Source organism: Punica granatum, chromosome 3 (genome assembly GCF_007655135.1).
Source record: "Punica granatum isolate Tunisia-2019 chromosome 3, ASM765513v2, whole genome shotgun sequence".
Classification (NCBI taxonomy): domain Eukaryota; kingdom Viridiplantae; phylum Streptophyta; class Magnoliopsida; order Myrtales; family Lythraceae; genus Punica; species Punica granatum.
The window spans coordinates 33,187,685-33,205,269 of NC_045129.1; the positions used below are offsets into that span (position 1 = coordinate 33,187,685).

A 17,585-nucleotide genomic window follows, 5' to 3' on the forward strand; every position below is an offset into this window, starting at 1 on the left:
ACTGCAATCAGAAACGCAATCCCGGGGACTCAAAGAAGCTCTGGCGTAAATTTATACTCTTTCTCTAGTAACACGAACGGAATATAATTTATTATGACATTGAAAAGGGAAAAGTACAGCAACTTATGCATAATGATGGAGGCCAACTAGGACTTAGGTGATGTGAGCTGCCTGAGGTTGAACTTGGCCAATTCCTTGTACTTCTCGACAACCCCAATCAAGCACACTGTCTGGAGAGACCAAGCGGCAGAAAAGTTCGATTAGCAACTAAAATGAACTTCCGAAGGAAACACTACATATCGAGGGGATTGTGACTGTATTGTTGAGGCTTGGAAGGTTACAGATACATCCAATGATCCTGCCTCAACAGCAAGAATCAAGAACGAAAACATGCCTGCTGATATTGGAGAGAGGATAAATGAAAAGTACCTTGACAATTTGAACGACAATGGACTTGTCGGGCTTGTTAAGATCAACTTTGTGAGGTCCTGGGATGGATTTTGCGACCGAGTTTATGATCTTCATCCTGTCAATACCGCTATTTGCTCGTGCATCATATAACACTGCAAACTGTCAGGAAAATAACTGTCGCTCATTTGACTTGGGGAAGTGCAAGTGTCTACAGAAGGTGCCGTAAAAGATAATTGAAGTGGGACCAAGAGTAGCCAAAGGATTTCACAGTGCCAAGGACAATCGAAGCTCAAATAAATGAAAGAAACTTTAAGTACCTTTTGTGGGTTTTCAGCTTCGATGGGAAAATATTGCTCCACGAGGGGCTTGATCGCTCTCGAGATTTCCTCTTCTGAAGCATAGCATGATACTTCAATTGGTAACACTCTTAGGATAAACCTGAATGGAAGATCCATACAGCTGTCAGGTTGATGTCAATCGTTTTATATGGTTTATTAATTCACAACCAATTGGATAGTTGATGCATACTAACCTTGACATGTGTTTTCTAGTGGAGGCTGCAGTAGTCATCATGCGTTGCACGATTTCTCTAGGCCCAGGATCTCCACCACGCCTCCGCATTTGGACAAATACAACGCCATTACAGCCCGAATCAAGACTGACAAAACGCCTCTGTTGAAACATAGATCAGTTCAGTAAATGAGGACGAAAGCAAATCAGTTGAAACATAGATCAGTCGTCTTTGCAGACAAAAAGCCAAATTTATCATGAAAGCCTTATAGTAAAACGGTTGTTGATGATGTAATGACACGCACGATTTGATAGCATATTATTCAATAAAAGAGGAGTGTGCATGCTGCACGAATGAACCATGCACACTGATCATACATAATATACACCATAACATGATTAGGACTTAACTCAGCAATCCATATGCTTTATACTCCACTCATTCATATTGCAATTGGAAAATGAATCCCTACCCTTTGAACCCAAACTCATATACAACCACCTACATATAGGTCCTAATTAAAGACAACTGAAAGTTCTCGTGGAGTTGCCAACTAATTCGTTTGAAATAATATTTTGTTGACTACACGTCAGTTTGATGCACATGCAAGTTTTTTAAAAATGACCTCAGATATGCAATTTGCTCTTCTTGTCTCAAGAGGGATGAAAGGGCACTTGCATATCTTAATTTCCTTATGACCCCCATCCCTTTACATGGATCTTCAACGTCATGAAGCTCAACATGCAAGTTTTGATCAAATAATATGCACCAAAAATAGTTCGGTAGCATCAGCTTTCAATAAATCAAGAAACTTGAGTCTTGGATTGAAAAGACTCCCTTCCAATTTACCTTGTTCTTGTCAGCAAGTTCTTCAAGTTCAGCTTCAATCAGCTTATCCACGGACTTCTCCTCTTTTCTATCAGCAACTGCAGCCTTCGACGAGTCCTTCTCAAGGCACTGTTTCTTCGCTGGGGGCTCCCCAGCTTCATTCGATCGGTCCTCGGAAACTTTGCCATTCTTATCAACATCGGCAGCTGCCTCTTCCGCTTGTTCCCGACCTTTTGCTTCATCTTTCTTCTGGGCATCTGTCGCTTCATTTTTCAGACTTTCAGAATCAGCATCCTTTTCCGGGCAAGCACCAGACTTGCTTTCTTCTTCTTTTCCCTCCTCACCATCTTCCTCATCCCCATCCTCCTGTTCGCTGCTGTCCTCCTCATCATCTTCGCCACTAGAAGATTCGGAATAGGTGAACTTGATTTTCTTATTTGCGGGCTGAGCTGACAGTTCTGCAGATTTTCTCTCTGCGTCGTCTCCATGGACTAGCTCTTCATAAAACTGCAACACCATATAAAAGCTGCTATCAATGCGTGAAGAGCTGAGGGCTTCCTATCAAGCTAAGCTAAGTTCATTCATCAATCGAGACAACAGAGCAGAGCAGAGAACCCGAAAGGCGACATAAACAAAAATTAAGGCAAATTCATCCCTAGCAATCATCAACATACCGAGTCGACGACATTGATGGCTTCACGAGCCGCTTGGCGCTCTCGGCCACCGTCGCAGGTGATGAAGAATCCCTGAACTCCCGGACGCAGCGGATACCCCTTCTTCTTCACCGGTTTCTGCAACAGAGGCATCTCAAGGGTTAACACCGCCGGAAAAAGAGATATGAAGTAGCTGGGGAGGATTGGTCGTAGCATGAACAGCGAAGTGGAGGCAGTGAACCGACATTGTGAGGGAGGTACTGCTTCCTCCTCTTGCCCATGGAGTCGGCGCCGGTGTTGTTGGCCTTCTTCGATTTCCCGCCGCCGGCCATCGTCGAGTTCTGCCTACCACTCCGACTACGAGGTGTTCGCCCTTCCGAGAGAAACTGTTTCGCGCTCTTCGACTCGCCCGACGGACGGCGACACACTTATACGGGCCAGGAGACGATGGGCCCATATATTTGGGCCGGATATTGGCCCAATAACTCTTTTCAGGCTAAATGACAGAGAAATTTTAAAAATAAAAGAAAAAAATGGAAAAAGAGAAAAAAAATAATTCCGTGATCAGATCATATAATGTGTTCTTACCAGTAATGACGTTGATTCATATTCCTTTGTAGCTCGAAGTCATGTATGTAATATACCCCATCAATGTGACTCGGTGAATGCAAGGCCGCAACGAGAGATGGAGAGCTGCTCGAGACTCGACCCCTATTTAGTGCTCGAGGTTAGGTTACTCTCTTGCTCATCTAAAAGGAACTTTTTGCTTGGAGTAGTACTCCAGCATCGTCTAGACGTCCTATTTGAATTTCGGTGAAGAAAATTAGAATTAATCGAGGAGAAGAGTACATATATATATATAAAGAAATACGTGACTTGTGTTGGTAATAAACAGAGGATTACATAGAGGGATAAGAGAATTTTCCTTAATTTTTTCACTGAAAGGGGACTTGTTCGTAATTGATTAAACATTCTAAATGAATTCGAAAACTCATCCAGCTGACACATTCCAAAGACACCTTAAACTTGGTCAAACTTTTGAAAATTTACTGTAATGAAAATTATAAATTAAATTTTAACAGAGTTACTCATGACGTCACTGTGTACATTAGAAAATATATGTTCGATATAATAGAAATGTTCGACTCGACGCTCAACAAATAGTCGAACTTAACACTATTTAGCTTGAGAGGCTCGCAAGCCTAGTTGAGTTTTGTCTTGTCTTTTTTTTTTTTTGAAATAAGCCTAGTTGAGTTTATTGTATTTACATATATATATATATATATATATATATAGGGTTTTACCTAAAATGGCCCATGATTTGTCCGTTTTGTCAAATCTATCCCATACTTTTTTTTTGTCAAATCTATCACATGGTTTACTTTTTGTATCAAATCTATCCCGGCATTATTTTTTCCGTCAACATCTAACGGCTGTGCTGACGTGGCACGTAGAGAGATAGTGGGCCACACTTGCCACGTAAGCGCCACGTCAGCACGGCCGTTAGATGTCAACGGAAAAGATAACACCGGGATAGATTTGATGCAAAAAGTAAACCATGTGATAGATTTGACAAAAAAAAGCATATGATAGATTTGACAAAACGGGCAAATCATTGGCCATTTTAGGTAAATACCCCTATATATATATATATACAGTCATTAGGCCAAGCCCCATATAAATATAAGAGCCCATGGACTTGTTGAGTTATGGAGCCTGAAGTACTGTAATTAGGGTTTATTCCCTTTATAAACAGCAGTTTATATCTCTTGTAATCCTAACTCAAAATAGTGGAATACCTGACTTGGTAGCGCCCCTAGACGTAGTTAGAATTTTTGACGAACTGGGTAATCAATTCCGTGCGTCCCTTTTGCTTTTTCGTTCATATTGTCTTCTACTATAGTATATTTTCTGCAACAATTGGTATCAAAGCTCGGGTTTGAATCGGAGCAATCTACGATGGACGAAGGAAAATTGATGATCGAAAAGTTCGATGGATCGGATTACGGGTTTTGGAGGATGCAGATTGAAGATTATCTTTACGGTAAAGATTTGTGGCAACCTCTAGAGGATAAGTCGATAGGGATGACAGAAGCGGAATGGAAGGTGTTGGATAGGAAGGTGATGAGTGTGATTCGTTTGTCGCTGTCGTGGAACGTGGCGTTTCATATAGCGAAGGAGAAAACCACCAAAGGTATACTAAAGGTTTTAGCCAATATGTACGAAAAGCCATTAGCGGCGAATAAGGTTCATCTGATGCGGCGGCTGTTTAACCTAAAGATGTCGGAGAGTACTGCTGTTGCCGAACATCTGAATAAGTTCAATTTGATAACGGCTCAATTGACCTCAGTCGCTATCGATTTTGATGACGAAGTAAGAGCCCTAATTTTATTGTCGTCTCTACCAGAAAGTTGGAGCGGAACGGTTACAGCTGTTAGTTCTTCAACGGGGAAGGCGAAATTAAAGTTTGATGAAGTTCGAGATCTGATAGTTAGTGAAGAAATTCGCAGAAAAGAATCAGGGAAAACTTTGGGATCAGCTTTGAGTACAGAAAATAGAGGCAGATCAGAATCAGGGAATTCGCATCGAGGCGGATCGAAGTCGAGAAATAAATCTAAGTCAGGACAAGGCAAAAGTTCAATTGAGTGCTGGAATTGTAAGAAACGTGGTCATTACAGGAATCAGTGTAAGGCACCGAGAAAGGAAAGGAAAGACGACAACTCAACGAACGTGGCAACAAAGGAGATTAGTGACGCACTGATCTTGAGTGTCAGCAGTCCGTTGGAATCGTGGGTTTTGGATTCTGGAGCATTGTTTCATTCCTGCCCTAATGCCGATATTATGGAGAATTATACTTATGGTAATTTTGGTAAGGTTTATCTTACTGATGATGAGCCTTTGGAGATCGCAGGGAAGGGAGATGTTCGAATTAAAACACCGAATGGACTCGTATGGCAGTTGCGTGGTGTGAGGCACATTCCTGATTTGAAGAGGAATATGATTTTTGTAGGGCAGTTGGATGACGAGGGTTATGATCTGTCCTTTGGCTCTAGTTCCTGGAAAATAATCAAAGGGGCCATGGTGGTGGCTCGAGGTAAGAAGAAGGGTACACTGTACATGACCGTGAACAACCATGATAACATTGCACTCGCCAGTGCAAACAGCGATGCAGATTTGTGGCATTGCAAGCTTGGCCACATGAGTGAAAAGAGGATGAAACAGTTATATTCAAAGGGCAAACTACCAAGTCTAAAAACAGTTGAGCTTGGATTATGTGAGGATTGTGTACTCGGGAATGTTGGATGTTGTCTCAGAGCTGTTGTGTCTTTATTAAACATCTGTAGTTTCTCTGTTTGCTAAGCAGTTTTATTAATTTGCAGTTAGGTCCTTAAGTTGCAGTTACCCTACTTATAGGGACTTTGTAGCTATTTAAGGATTGTTAGACGTGTGCAGGAGCAGTTACTTAGCAGTTGTTTTGTGTCTATATATGTAGGAAAGGGTCAATGATGTATTGTGTGGTGACAGTTAATGAAGTTCTTTTTCTTTCTCTCTTAGTTTCATCCTTTGTTCTTCTCTCCCTCTGTTCAGTTTTTGAACTGCGGATTCTGCAGATTCTTTGTGCTGCAGACATGTGTGTGTGAGTGATTGAAAGAAACACTAAGAGAGTGGGAGTTTGAAAGAATTAACAGGGAAGCAGAAAAGAGTCAGTTTTTCGAAGACTGGTAGAACTTTGAAGGAGCAGAAATTGGAGCTGGTACATAGTGACTTATGGGGACCAGCACCGGTCACATCTCTTGGTGGTGCATCATATTACATGACCTTCATTGACGACTCCACGAGGAAGGTATGAGTTTATTTTCTTAAACGTAAATCTGATGCTTTTGATACTTTTCAGAAAGTGGAAAGCTTTGGTAAAAAATGAAACAGGCCTGAAGGTGGCAGTGAGCTTGTGTGCAAGCTACAGAAAAAGTTTGTATGGTTTGAAACAAGCCCCGAGACAGTGGTATATGAAGTTTGATGGGTTCATGCATGAGATGGAGTTTGTCAGGTGCAATGTTGATAATTGTTGCTACTTCAAGAGGTTTTCTAATTTAGACGTAGTCAGAATTTCTGACGAACTGGGTAATCAATTCCGTGTGTCCCTTTTGCTTTTTTATTCATATTGTCTTCTACTATTGTATATTTTCCGCAACAGTACTACCGTCCTAAACAAGCTCGAGGTCTATTGAGCTTATCTGAGCTCAAGTTTAAGCTAAGTTGAGCCGGAACTCATTTGCGTCAACGCAACTGAGCCTTGCTAGCTCAAGCTCGAGCCACTCATTTGTATCATAAGCCAAGCTCGACTTTAGATGTTCCGACTCCACCGAGATCGGTCTCATGGAAAAATGATCTGGCTAAGCTCGGGACTCCCATATTCGAGCTTGGTTTACTTGTGATGGTAAATTTTGGGCTCTTTTCTTCAGCTTCGGTGCTTGAGCTTAGGCGCATAAATTTTAATTTTAATTTTTTAAAAAAGCCCAACTTAGAGACAAAAAGCTAATTTAATTTGATACTTCTCTCTATTAAAAAAAGAAAAAAAGGAATTTATTTTCAGTTCAGAAAAGAAATTTTGGAGGCCAGCTACGGTGTATTCCAAGAATAATGCCCAAGCCAAGCCCAATTCATTCCTGAAATTTACCAAAAATAAAGCGGGGGAAGAAAGAAAAAAGAAATTCACCTGAAGCTGAATGTCTCTTCTTCATCAATATGGTCCTCTGCCAGTCTACCTGTAAGTCAGCAGAATCTTTTCCCCATTCTATATTCAATTTTAATTTCAATCTCCTGTTTTGGAATTCAATTTTGAGGACATTTTCCAACTATGAATGGATAGATTCAGAAGTGGGGAATTAATGCTTTTGCAATCAAGATCTCACCAAAATCTTGTTACCTTCATTCCATTAAGAGCATGAGCAACCCACCTTTTGAGGACCAGAAATTTTTCAGGGTAGTCGATATACTCATCTCAGGACCACGGACCTCCTTTGTCTCGAGGAACCGTTCCACTTAATACTAGTACCGAATTTACTCGCAAAAAGTTAATGGCGAGATACCGTGATGCACATTTTACAGAAAAAAAAAAAAGGGCTGACCATCAATCCTTAGCTAGCTTTGGTGCATCAATCGGTTTGCCAAAAAAGAGGAACATAAGATGGTGGAAGTAAACTAATCCAAATTTGGGCCATATGATATAAACTTTAATAGGGTTACTTTTTTTTCTTTTTTCTTTTTTCTTTTTTTATAGGCCCGAGTTGATAGGATGATGGGAGCGATTTTCTTCTATCATATGATGTGAGACAATAATTCTAACATATATAAATAAAATATAATAATAAAAAAATAGAAGAAATGGACGAGAGTTAATTAAAAAGTAGTGTTATAATATATATTTGTTTAAGGAGGAAAAAGATGGGAATTAATTGAGAAAAAGGGGAGAGGAGGAAGGATTGAAACTGAAAGGGAAAGAAGAGAGTGGTGCCCAGACCAGACACCTCCCATTCATGGGTTGTCAGAGTCCCCCATGTGACAATGTGGGCCCCCACTCACACCTATTCTATTCACTCCCCCAGACATAATTTAATAAAATAAATAAATTTAGAGGAATAAAAATAAAAATAAATAAATAAATAAATAAACCAGAGAAAATAAGACAAAAGAGTCCTCTCCCAAAGTTTTACCTTTTTTTTTTTTTGATAAACTAAAGTTTCACCTTTAGTCACATGAAATTGAAGAAAAGAAAATAAAAAAGTGAAGAAAGAAAAAGAGATCCTTTTCTTCTCTCTTTTTTTTTAATTTTTTTTAATTATTATCTGCCTTTGTCTTTCTGCACCCCTTTTTTCTCAAACCTAGTGGGGTGACAGTAACCAAGCCCGAAATTTCCCCTCCCCCATTAATGTGAAAATTACATTTACTTTTTTTTTTTTTTTGTGAATGCAAAGTAGTGATCCTCTGATGAGATGATAGTCTTATTTCAGTAATTTTCTTAAGAAAGATCCATTGGACTGAAGAACAGTGGGCTGCAATACATGAACACTTCTCTCGTCTGCAACCAAGAGATCCAGAGCTCGCTGCTTGCTATAATAGGCTCCCCGAATGCCCTTCCAAGGGACAACTCTATGGAATTGAATGATATTATCAGGGGGGGGCAGCATTATTATAGGTGTTACCATTATCAGTATAAGAATCGAGCATTGCAGTCAGTTCCATGTAATGCTCAATAGATTCTAAATTGGATCAAGCAATTGACAAGTAAATAAATTTAAAAAAAAAAAAACAGAAAACTGGTAAAAAAGGGTTGTCAGAGACACAGCATTCACAACCCACTTGGCGTCATCGAAGTTATCACATAGTAAGTATAAGTTAAAAGTAATTTTTTACTGCTACAGTAAAAGTACACTGTTCAGATTTTACAGCCCTCAATCATCCCACCTCACCCACCTTCATTTTCTTTCTATTTTTACATTACAGACTAACAAATTCCCCTTAAAAGGGAGGACTAGCAGTACAAGTACCGGTCGCTTTAAGTCGGGTAACGCCCAACACCCTAAGGATAAAAAAGAGCTAGCAGTAAACATATACGTTTATGTATATATATATATATATATTAGGATTAAAAATCAGAAATATTATAAGTAAATTAAAGTAAGCTAAAGCCCATTTTGCTTCTGGGTATTTTGGATTTTTTTTTCCTTTTACTTTCTCCTCGTGCTGTCTGTTCATGTGGTCCAGTGCATTGCACCTACGTAAAGCGGGACCCACCTCCATGAATCCTATCTTCTTCTTCTTCTTCTTCTTCTCTTCAACTCTCCTTTTACGTATGCAGTATATTAGTATGTATTGATGATTGATGATGAGATCTTGTCTGTGGATTAAATGATGATGATGGTTGATGAAGTAGTCGTATAAAGTTCTTGGCTGTACAGCTACAAGATTTTCTTCCATTTCTCACATTATTTTCTGCGGGAAAAAAAAGGAAAAATTAAGCAAAAAATTGATTTTTCTGATGTAATTATAATTATAATTATAATTAATTAATAATCATAAGAATCACATACCCAACAGAGTCAAATCCCAGTATAGCTGGCCCTGTACACTGTCAAAGCTACATCCCAATAGTTCCATGACTTGATGACAGCCTATAAATTTAAATAAAGCAATGCAATTAGTGATGATCAGTACGTGCCCTTTGGTGTCATGATTAAAGTGCGCGTGTGATTTGAAAAAAATATTCAATCTTTTTCGTTGAGATTATAAATATTCTATTGGTTAAGACTAATCCCGGTTTGGGCATCCACGTGGCCCGGGGATGCGATCCTTACGGCCAGATTATTTGCCTGATTGATAACGAGTCCTCACCTGGGCAGCTGAAGCAAGACCGAGTTCATGGATGATTCCACGGTGAGAGCTGGCGACATGGTGGGGAATATGCAGTCCGCGCTGGATGAGCACAAGGTCGGCATGTCCAACGAAGTTGGATTCTCGCCGGCCTCCGGGCGAGAGGCCGTGAACATGGTGGGTCGGTCCGTGGCAGATTTCTTTGGGGAGGCGAAGAGATTATCAGGGAGGATGTGCTCCAAGCTGTGAGTGTGATCATGAGAGATGTGAATATTTTGTAATAATTCACTATACCGGAAAAAAATGCGACATAGATACCTTTCATTGTTATCAGACTGCACAGACAATTTCGAGCTTTCTTCCTTGTTCTTGGCCCCATTGTCATTTGATTGAGGATTGGTGGTCTCGACCAGCTCCCGACTTGCCTTATCAGCTGCAAAGTAAACCGGCCTTCGATCACTAATTAACTCTTGACTGAGTAATATACAACAATGATTAGGCAGATCAGATCTCTTATTACCTTCCGCAGTTTCCCGGCCAGTGGAGTCGGGCTGATGGCGAGTAGGGAACTGAAAGTTGGGAGAACGAGGGACTGTCGGAGAGGTAATGGAGGATCCATTCGGTAGATTGTGATGGTACTGATGGTGGCGATGAAGATGATTATGGTGATGCTGCTGGTGATTCTTCAAGTCCTGAAGCTGCAGATTCATCAGCCTCTGACTTTGGAGCTCTAGGGCTTGCCGGAAATTATAATCAGCCTCTTCCTCCAATTTCTTCCTCAGCAGCATCTCCTGATTGCTGTAATACATTCTTCCTCCACCTAAGGTCACGAGCAAAGAGACGACCGACCTAAAAGTGTCAGCCGTAGCGATATATACATGTTCATTTTTTTAGAATGATGATAACTTTCGCACAGTTTGTCATACCAAATGGGACGTCGAAGGGATCTCTAGAATCGACCCCACCCGGGCTAGAGCATGGAGAAATTGAATAGTCCCCTCTCTCCAAATGCAGCTGCTGGTGCGGTAACTGCTTCCTGAATAAATCGAAGAGTTCGCAAACAAAAACATAAATCAATGAGTAACCGAGCAGTAAAAATGATCTAAAGACATTGATATCAATAAACGAGAGAGCAAATTTATAGGTTTCACCTACTTTTCGACAACTTTGCCCTTCTCCTTGTAGGGCTTCACCAGCACGCGCGAGTCGCACACGAAATGCGGGTTCCCTTTGGCCAGAATGAGCTTAACCGTCTCGGGGTAAAGGAACGTGACGAACCCGAACATTCTCTTCTGTTGGTATGGTATCCTCACGTCTTGCACTGGTCCATAAATGCTGCCGGAACAGTTAACCACAACAATGCAACGTCACTTACGTTATCAATATTCAGTAACAAGTCCTCCAAAACAACTATACCCGGTTCAGAAGTAATCCACGCACCTGAAGTAGCTCGAGACGTCGTCCTCGGTGAAGGTACTATCAGCTGGAAAGGTCAGGTAGATTTGCCTTGCGCTCGGGTTCACTAGCCCGTTCAGCCCGAAAGATCCCGACCTGATGCATAGGGGAAGAAGGAAATAAATCAGCTGATCGATCACGGCAACGTCAACATAAACTAAATCCTAAGCGAATTCATTTCTATGGTCCTACTTAAGCGAATTCCTTTCTTTCGACTCGAACCCCGAACTTAACTGCGTAAATTAACGTTCGACAAATGAATGAACTAAAGACAGTTCGATCTCGACGTGAAGGCGATCGAAAGCGAATAATGTACCTCGGGTGGACGTCGTTTTGATGCTGCAGGAGGAAATTAATGCACTTGTTATACGGCAGAGAAGCGTTGCTATGGTTATTATTAGCAGTTGCGACGTTAAAGCTGTACTGTTTCGGACTCATGGCAGCGGCGGCGGCGGCCCTCGGCTTCATCAATTCGCCGCACTGATCGAACTCAGCGAGTTGACTCGGCCTGGGGGAGACGAGCTGGCCGGCTAAGTCACCGCCTGAGCCGGGGAGATCGGTGTGGAAGAACCTGCAGCTGCTGCCGTTCTTGCAGAAACCCCTCGCGTAGTAGAGGCACGGTCCGCCGCCGGCTCCGATGGCCGGGACGGAGAAGCTCCGGCGGTGGTGAAGGAGGAGGAGGTCGTCGTCCCGGGGAGCCGGCTCGTCGAGGAAGGAGAGGTGGTCGCGGAGGTGACCGTAGGGCTCGTCGCCGGGGGCGTGGTTTGGCGCCGCGGGGTCGGCGGGGGCGGAGGAGGAGTTGTTGTTGAGGACGCTGGCGTAGGAGGGGGATGAGGTGGGGTGGGGGGTTTGGGGAGGGGGAGGAGGGACTTGGCCTGGAGGGAGAGGTGGAGGAGGAGGGAGTCGGGGCCGAGGGCGAGGCGGAGGAGGTGGTCCTCGGCGGAGTCGTGGAGGAGAATGTAGCCCATGGTCTTGGAGGCGCTGTCGGGGTCGAGGCTCTGCAGCCGAGAGAACACTACCCTCGTCGCCTCATACGAATCCATTAATTCAAAAAGAGATTTATATTTATATTCGAAGCCTTTTTTCTTTTTACCCACACCCAGAAGAAGAAGAGGAAGAAGAACGGTGATGATGGCGGTCGGCGCTAGTGATACGACCCAGAAAACATCTAGAGAGAGAGAGAGAATCGAAGGGTGGCTTTGGCGAGGAAGGGGCAAGGCAGGGCACAACACGATGAAGCTTTCGAAAGCGGTGGAAAGGGAGGAAATCTGCAGCGGCCTTGGGAAGAAGAACCTCTCTGTCCTCTCTATCTCCCTCTCTCTCCCTCTCTCATGCAGTGACTGACTGACTTACTGAGAGAGTGAGTGAGCGACAGACTTGACTGAGTAAGGGAGGGAGAGAACCCCTCTCTCTCTCCAACAAATGAAAAATAAAAATATGAGAAACAAAAATATAACCACAGTGACATAGGTTATAATTTAAAAATCAAGAAGTTGCAGGTTTAGTTATTCAACAATGATACTACTACCTCCGCTTTTATTTATTTAAAATTTATATTTATATTTTCTTCACTAGTTGAAATTCTTTTACAATGAAAAAAATATTTTTTTAATAATTCAGCAAAAATATGGCTGGGGAATTTTATTTTTTTTATTTCTGTACGTACTTGGTATCAGAAAGTCCAATAAGATCCGATTAATCCGGTAGGAATATCGAGTATAAAAGATTATTGTTCTTTCCAATAAGTGTACTTATTGAGATTCAAATTTGTGTTCTACTCTTTATGAAAATAAGCTGCTTACCACTTAACCAACGCTTTTATTAATGTGAATGATGTATCTTGAGGAGCAAATATAAAGTGAGTATTACTCATGCACTTATATTTATAACATTAGATTAAGATATTTGAAAATGATAAACTGATCTCATAATAGATCAATAAATTTTTATTTATATATATTTTGATTAGTTGTTATTAATTCAAAATGGACGAATATAGTTAAATATTTAGCCTATTTTGAGGGATAGGGTTGAAAGGGGAGGACAATTTGTCAGATAGGGAAGAGGACAAAACAGGGGCTAAATGGTGGCAGCACTGTCTACTGTTCCTTTTTGCGAGATTCAGATCTGCTCCAAATCCTCCCCTCCCCCACCCTTCAAAGGCTACTCGCTTTTCTCCCCTCCCCTCCCCTCCCCTCCCTTCCCTTCCCCCTGCATATTGCCATTGCGAGCGCCGTATACTGGAACTGTTCTCCTCTTCGTATTCTTTCTTATTTTTATCGCCATTCAATCGGGGTCTACTTTAGATTGTTATAATCTTGGCAACTCCACGCGGAGTCTCGAACTTTATGCTAAGCTCGATGGAAAGATTGAAGGATAAAGCTTTGCATTTGTGAAACTGCATTATATCACTTCGGATATATAGTCAGATACAGATACAGTAGAATGATTGTAAATGATACTGGATAATTTTACTGATTATGTAAATGAGAGATCACTAAATCCGTGTCAAAGATATTTTGGTATGGACCAATATACCGAATCATGAATCACAAGGAATATGTAGTCGATGTATTGAAATCACGTAAAAGAATAGGTATGATGACTTATACGGAATATGAATATATATCTATCTAAAAACTGAAAATGAAGTTCAATATGATCATGTGATTTTATTACAAGTTCAACGTCTTTTTAAAACAAGCTTATGAATAGAAGAGCTTATGTCCGAAAAATTAGCTTGAACCAAATATACTCTCGTGTCTTGACTAATCTTAGTTCTCCGTGATCACGTGCTTACTCTTACGTATCAGTTGTCGTCGGATACAAGTGATGAACATCTTATCATAGGAGCAACTTACACTATCAAAGAATTAGTGATCACGAGCTGGTGCGAGTGAATTCTTTCACTCATACTTTACATATGTTCGTTTGAACTATATTCAGTAGTTTTAGAATCTAAACAGTACGATATAAATCGTACTTTATCATTATATCACGGTAAATTAAGTACATCCAACCATAAATTTGACTGATTACGTCTTCCGCAAATCGTATTGGCCAGTGGGGGGAATTCATGAAGGAGCACGTATGATTGATGGATTAATAGCAATATTTGTTCAATCCAATCATGATCATCGCGAGTCAACTTTAGTAGGCTCGGGCGAGGCAGAGAGGAGCTTGGTCTGGACAGAGAGTGAACCACACGCGCGCCATTGAGAGTGGGGCTCCGTCAGCCCCAGTTGTATGTTCACTTCCCATCATTCTGACAAATCTCTTGTCCGGTTCCCTGCGATGCGATTTATTTTAGGTTTCATTATATATCGCGGAGGCAATGGTCAGGTACTTCTCAGGTCCACCAACTCCCATGCACCCCTCCTTATCTCCACCATCTGATCATTTCACAAATCAAAATTAATCATTGGGACTCTAATCCGTCATTAATCGCCACTAACAATAAAATATTAAAATTCAACCTTGCTGATATGTTTATTTTATATTAATTTTCAAGAACACAAGTGTCCCTGACAACACGTCGTCGTCTCTGATTCAAAATATTTTTATTCTGAATTATGCTCCGTATTTTACTTGAAAATTCACAAATCAATTTGTAGTCGGAGCATATGGATAGGATGATGAACAAATAGTGGCAATGCATCATCGTTGGGAGGATCATTTACGTGTACAATATATGTGATATATATTATGAAAATATATAATTAAAAATTTGAAGCGTAAAGTAATTTTGGCTATTGATCATGAGGATGTCTTTTTCTTATTTCTTTTTGATGTTTTGGGTCTTTTCAATTTCCTTTTGTGAAATATTTTTGGAGGAGAAAGAAGGATATATCCCAATAATTCAAAATCACAATGGCCCCCTTTTGCCTTTTCCTCGGAGACATCATTAAAAAAGAGAAAGTGAGGATTTTTCAATTTTCTATTCGAAAGTCCTTTTTGAAAAAAAGAAAAATCGTAATAATAAGTGCCCTACAGGTGTCCATGTGGACCCATTCCTCGTTCAAAGCCCACTTTCCCCAATTCTTTGCTTTCTTTGATCCAAAGCCCACCCCCTCACACGAGAGGCTGCATTAGCACATTAAGAGGACCCCAAATTTAATTATGATTAAATTAATTAATTCACATTTACATGATTTTGATTGATTGATTGATTGAATAAAGTAAGACCTAATATCATACTTAAGCTGATGTGAATTATAAATTATCTTCTTAGCGCAGTAACATATGCGATATATGGAAGTACTGATAAGTTATTTGATGATCTTATCTCGCCACGTGGCATGAGAAAGCACCAATCAAATTTCATGAAATTAGAGACTTGATGCTAATCACTCAAATAATTATTATTCGTTAAAAAATTTTTATTGATTCTTTCTCATCACGTCATTTGAGATATGATCATCTAAAATTTTCTCGAAAGTAATGGATAATAAAGTCTGTCCAGATTCATAGATTACGCTTAATTCTTCGAATGTCCATGTGCCTGCTCAGTTTATTCAACAATTGAATCATTGCCACTAAGGTGGAAATTAAATCCGAGTTTTATTGCCATTTTTAGTAAGCCAACAAAACAATTATTGAAATGGAAAAGGACTTAACGCCACCGGGAGCCCGACTATGGATATCTCAAGCCGTGGAGGGACCCACGACAAATCTGGAAAGATCTATCAAAGTTTTGGCAACTTATTAATACTCAATCCGCCTTAGATTTTGATTGTTGGGCGCCATCTCAAGCTTCCCACCATTCGTTTTCTTTTTGCAAATGAGGTAAGAATTCGGTTTCAGCAATGCGATTAGGACAAAACGAAACGTGAAAATAGCAAATCTTAAATCATTAAAAAGTATTTATACGTCTATAACGATGATATAAAGACTCTACAGGTGTGATCGGTTCCAGATACCTTGTATTTTTCACGATATTCGGACCCTACCTTGTAAGGGACATGTTCTAAAATTTTGGAACCGGATCCTACCTTATTAAATCATGGAACCGGAACCCGTATTATATCACAGGTTCCGAGTATCCTGTTGGAAACCTATAAATTTTTTTTCTCGCTAAATAAAACCTAAAATGTCACATACATAATCAATAATCACGCCAAATCAACAAAATTTAAATTAATCCACAATAATAAAAAATAATATGTCTCATCAATCCATCGATAAAATTAAACATTCATAATACGATCTCACATAACAAAGTGCATCTGTTCTGATTCATTAGAGGAGACAGTAACTTTACTCTTTCCTTTTTTTTAAATAAATAATCGGTTCCGGGTACCCTTTAGGTAGGAACCGGAACCGAAATCGATTTTCACCGGTTCTTGATTTTAATACTCGGAACCTACCTTATTTTCAATACGAGCTATCTGAATCTTATCATAACAAGTAGGTTCCAACCGATTCCGAATGTACCCGATACCCGTTCACGCTCTCTACTTCTCGAAAGATGACTTTTTCAATTCTAATTCAGAAACTGAGCGAGCACATAAAACCCATCGAGAGTCTATTGATGGGCACCATTTTTATGATATTTCCACGCGCACGACCTCGTATTTTTCAATTTTTCCATCCCAAGATCCAACAAATACATACGTACGTATACATGTAATTATACATGAAAAGTGCAGTATTGTTGACATCCTAAATTGAAAAAAAAAAAGTTTCATACGTATATAATCTTGTCTTATATGAAGACCGAATATATCCACGCAAACAAAACAACATGTGAAAAAGAACATTAATACAAATGGAAAGGCACCTCTGCATATCCTATCCCTGTCCCTGCCAGCAATACATTTACATTTTTACATTTATTAGAGAAAGATCAGAGCCCCCACCTCTCGTGGTATGTTTTCTTGGTCAGTGCCTTCAGACACAGTTAATTGCTACGTGCATTATTTGGCTCTTCAGTACAAACCTTTAGTTTTACTTTTTATTATTTCATTTTTTTTAATGTAAGTCCTTATTTTTGTTTCATTTTCTTCTTTTGGAAAAGATTAAAACTATCGTATTCTCTAACCGCAGCATCTGAATGTCCTCCTCGATCTTGCTCCTGCATATATTGAATGCATGTCAAAATCGTGGCTTTTGGGAAGGGTAGGTAAATGGGCCAAGTCGAGCTGGAGTACAAGCAAACTTGCCTCGGCTTGTTAAAAAAATGCTTGAGCTCAACTCGTACTCGAGCTCGGTCGAGCTTCAATATGGAGGCCGGAGCTCGAGCTCGGCTAATACTCGAGTAGCTTAAACTCATTTAAGTTTTTGACTATTTTATTTATTATTTCGTTGTCAAAATTTTTATTATTATTTTATTTTAAGAGTTTTGGTTTAAGAAAATA

At 40.2% G+C, this 17,585-nt stretch overlaps 1 protein-coding gene and 1 pseudogene across 1 annotated transcript; both read right to left on the minus strand.

Annotated features, from left to right (window-relative positions):
- Positions 1-24: 24 nt before the first annotated feature.
- Positions 25-2,813, minus strand: LOC116199777 (THUMP domain-containing protein 1 homolog). Its single transcript, XM_031530264.1, has 7 exons — positions 2,649-2,813; positions 2,425-2,541; positions 1,772-2,257; positions 944-1,083; positions 729-849; positions 430-570; positions 25-230 (listed from the first exon to the last, which is right to left on the minus strand). Exons 1-7 carry the CDS (start codon positions 2,733-2,735, stop codon positions 147-149), a joined length of 1,176 nt encoding a protein of 391 aa, XP_031386124.1. The 5' UTR covers positions 2,736-2,813; the 3' UTR covers positions 25-146.
- Positions 2,814-9,118: 6,305 nt separating this feature from the next.
- Positions 9,119-12,650, minus strand: LOC116200986 (annotated as a pseudogene).
- Between the last annotated feature and the right edge of the window lie 4,935 nt (positions 12,651-17,585).

What these genes read in the sequence shown, in the direction of transcription:
- LOC116199777 (XM_031530264.1), bottom strand. Translation starts at nt 2,735, where the DNA reads ATGGCCGGCGGCGGGAAATCGAAGAAGGCCAACAACACCGGCGCCGAC. An exon ending in CCATCAATGTCGTCGACTCG is followed by an intron (nt 2,258 to 2,424) that starts GTATGTTGATGA and finishes ATGGTGTTGCAG; the next exon opens with TTTTATGAAGAGCTAGTCCA. An exon ending in AAGCTGAAAACCCACAAAAG is followed by an intron (nt 571 to 728) that starts GTACTTAAAGTT and finishes TTTTCCTGACAG; the next exon opens with TTTGCAGTGTTATATGATGC.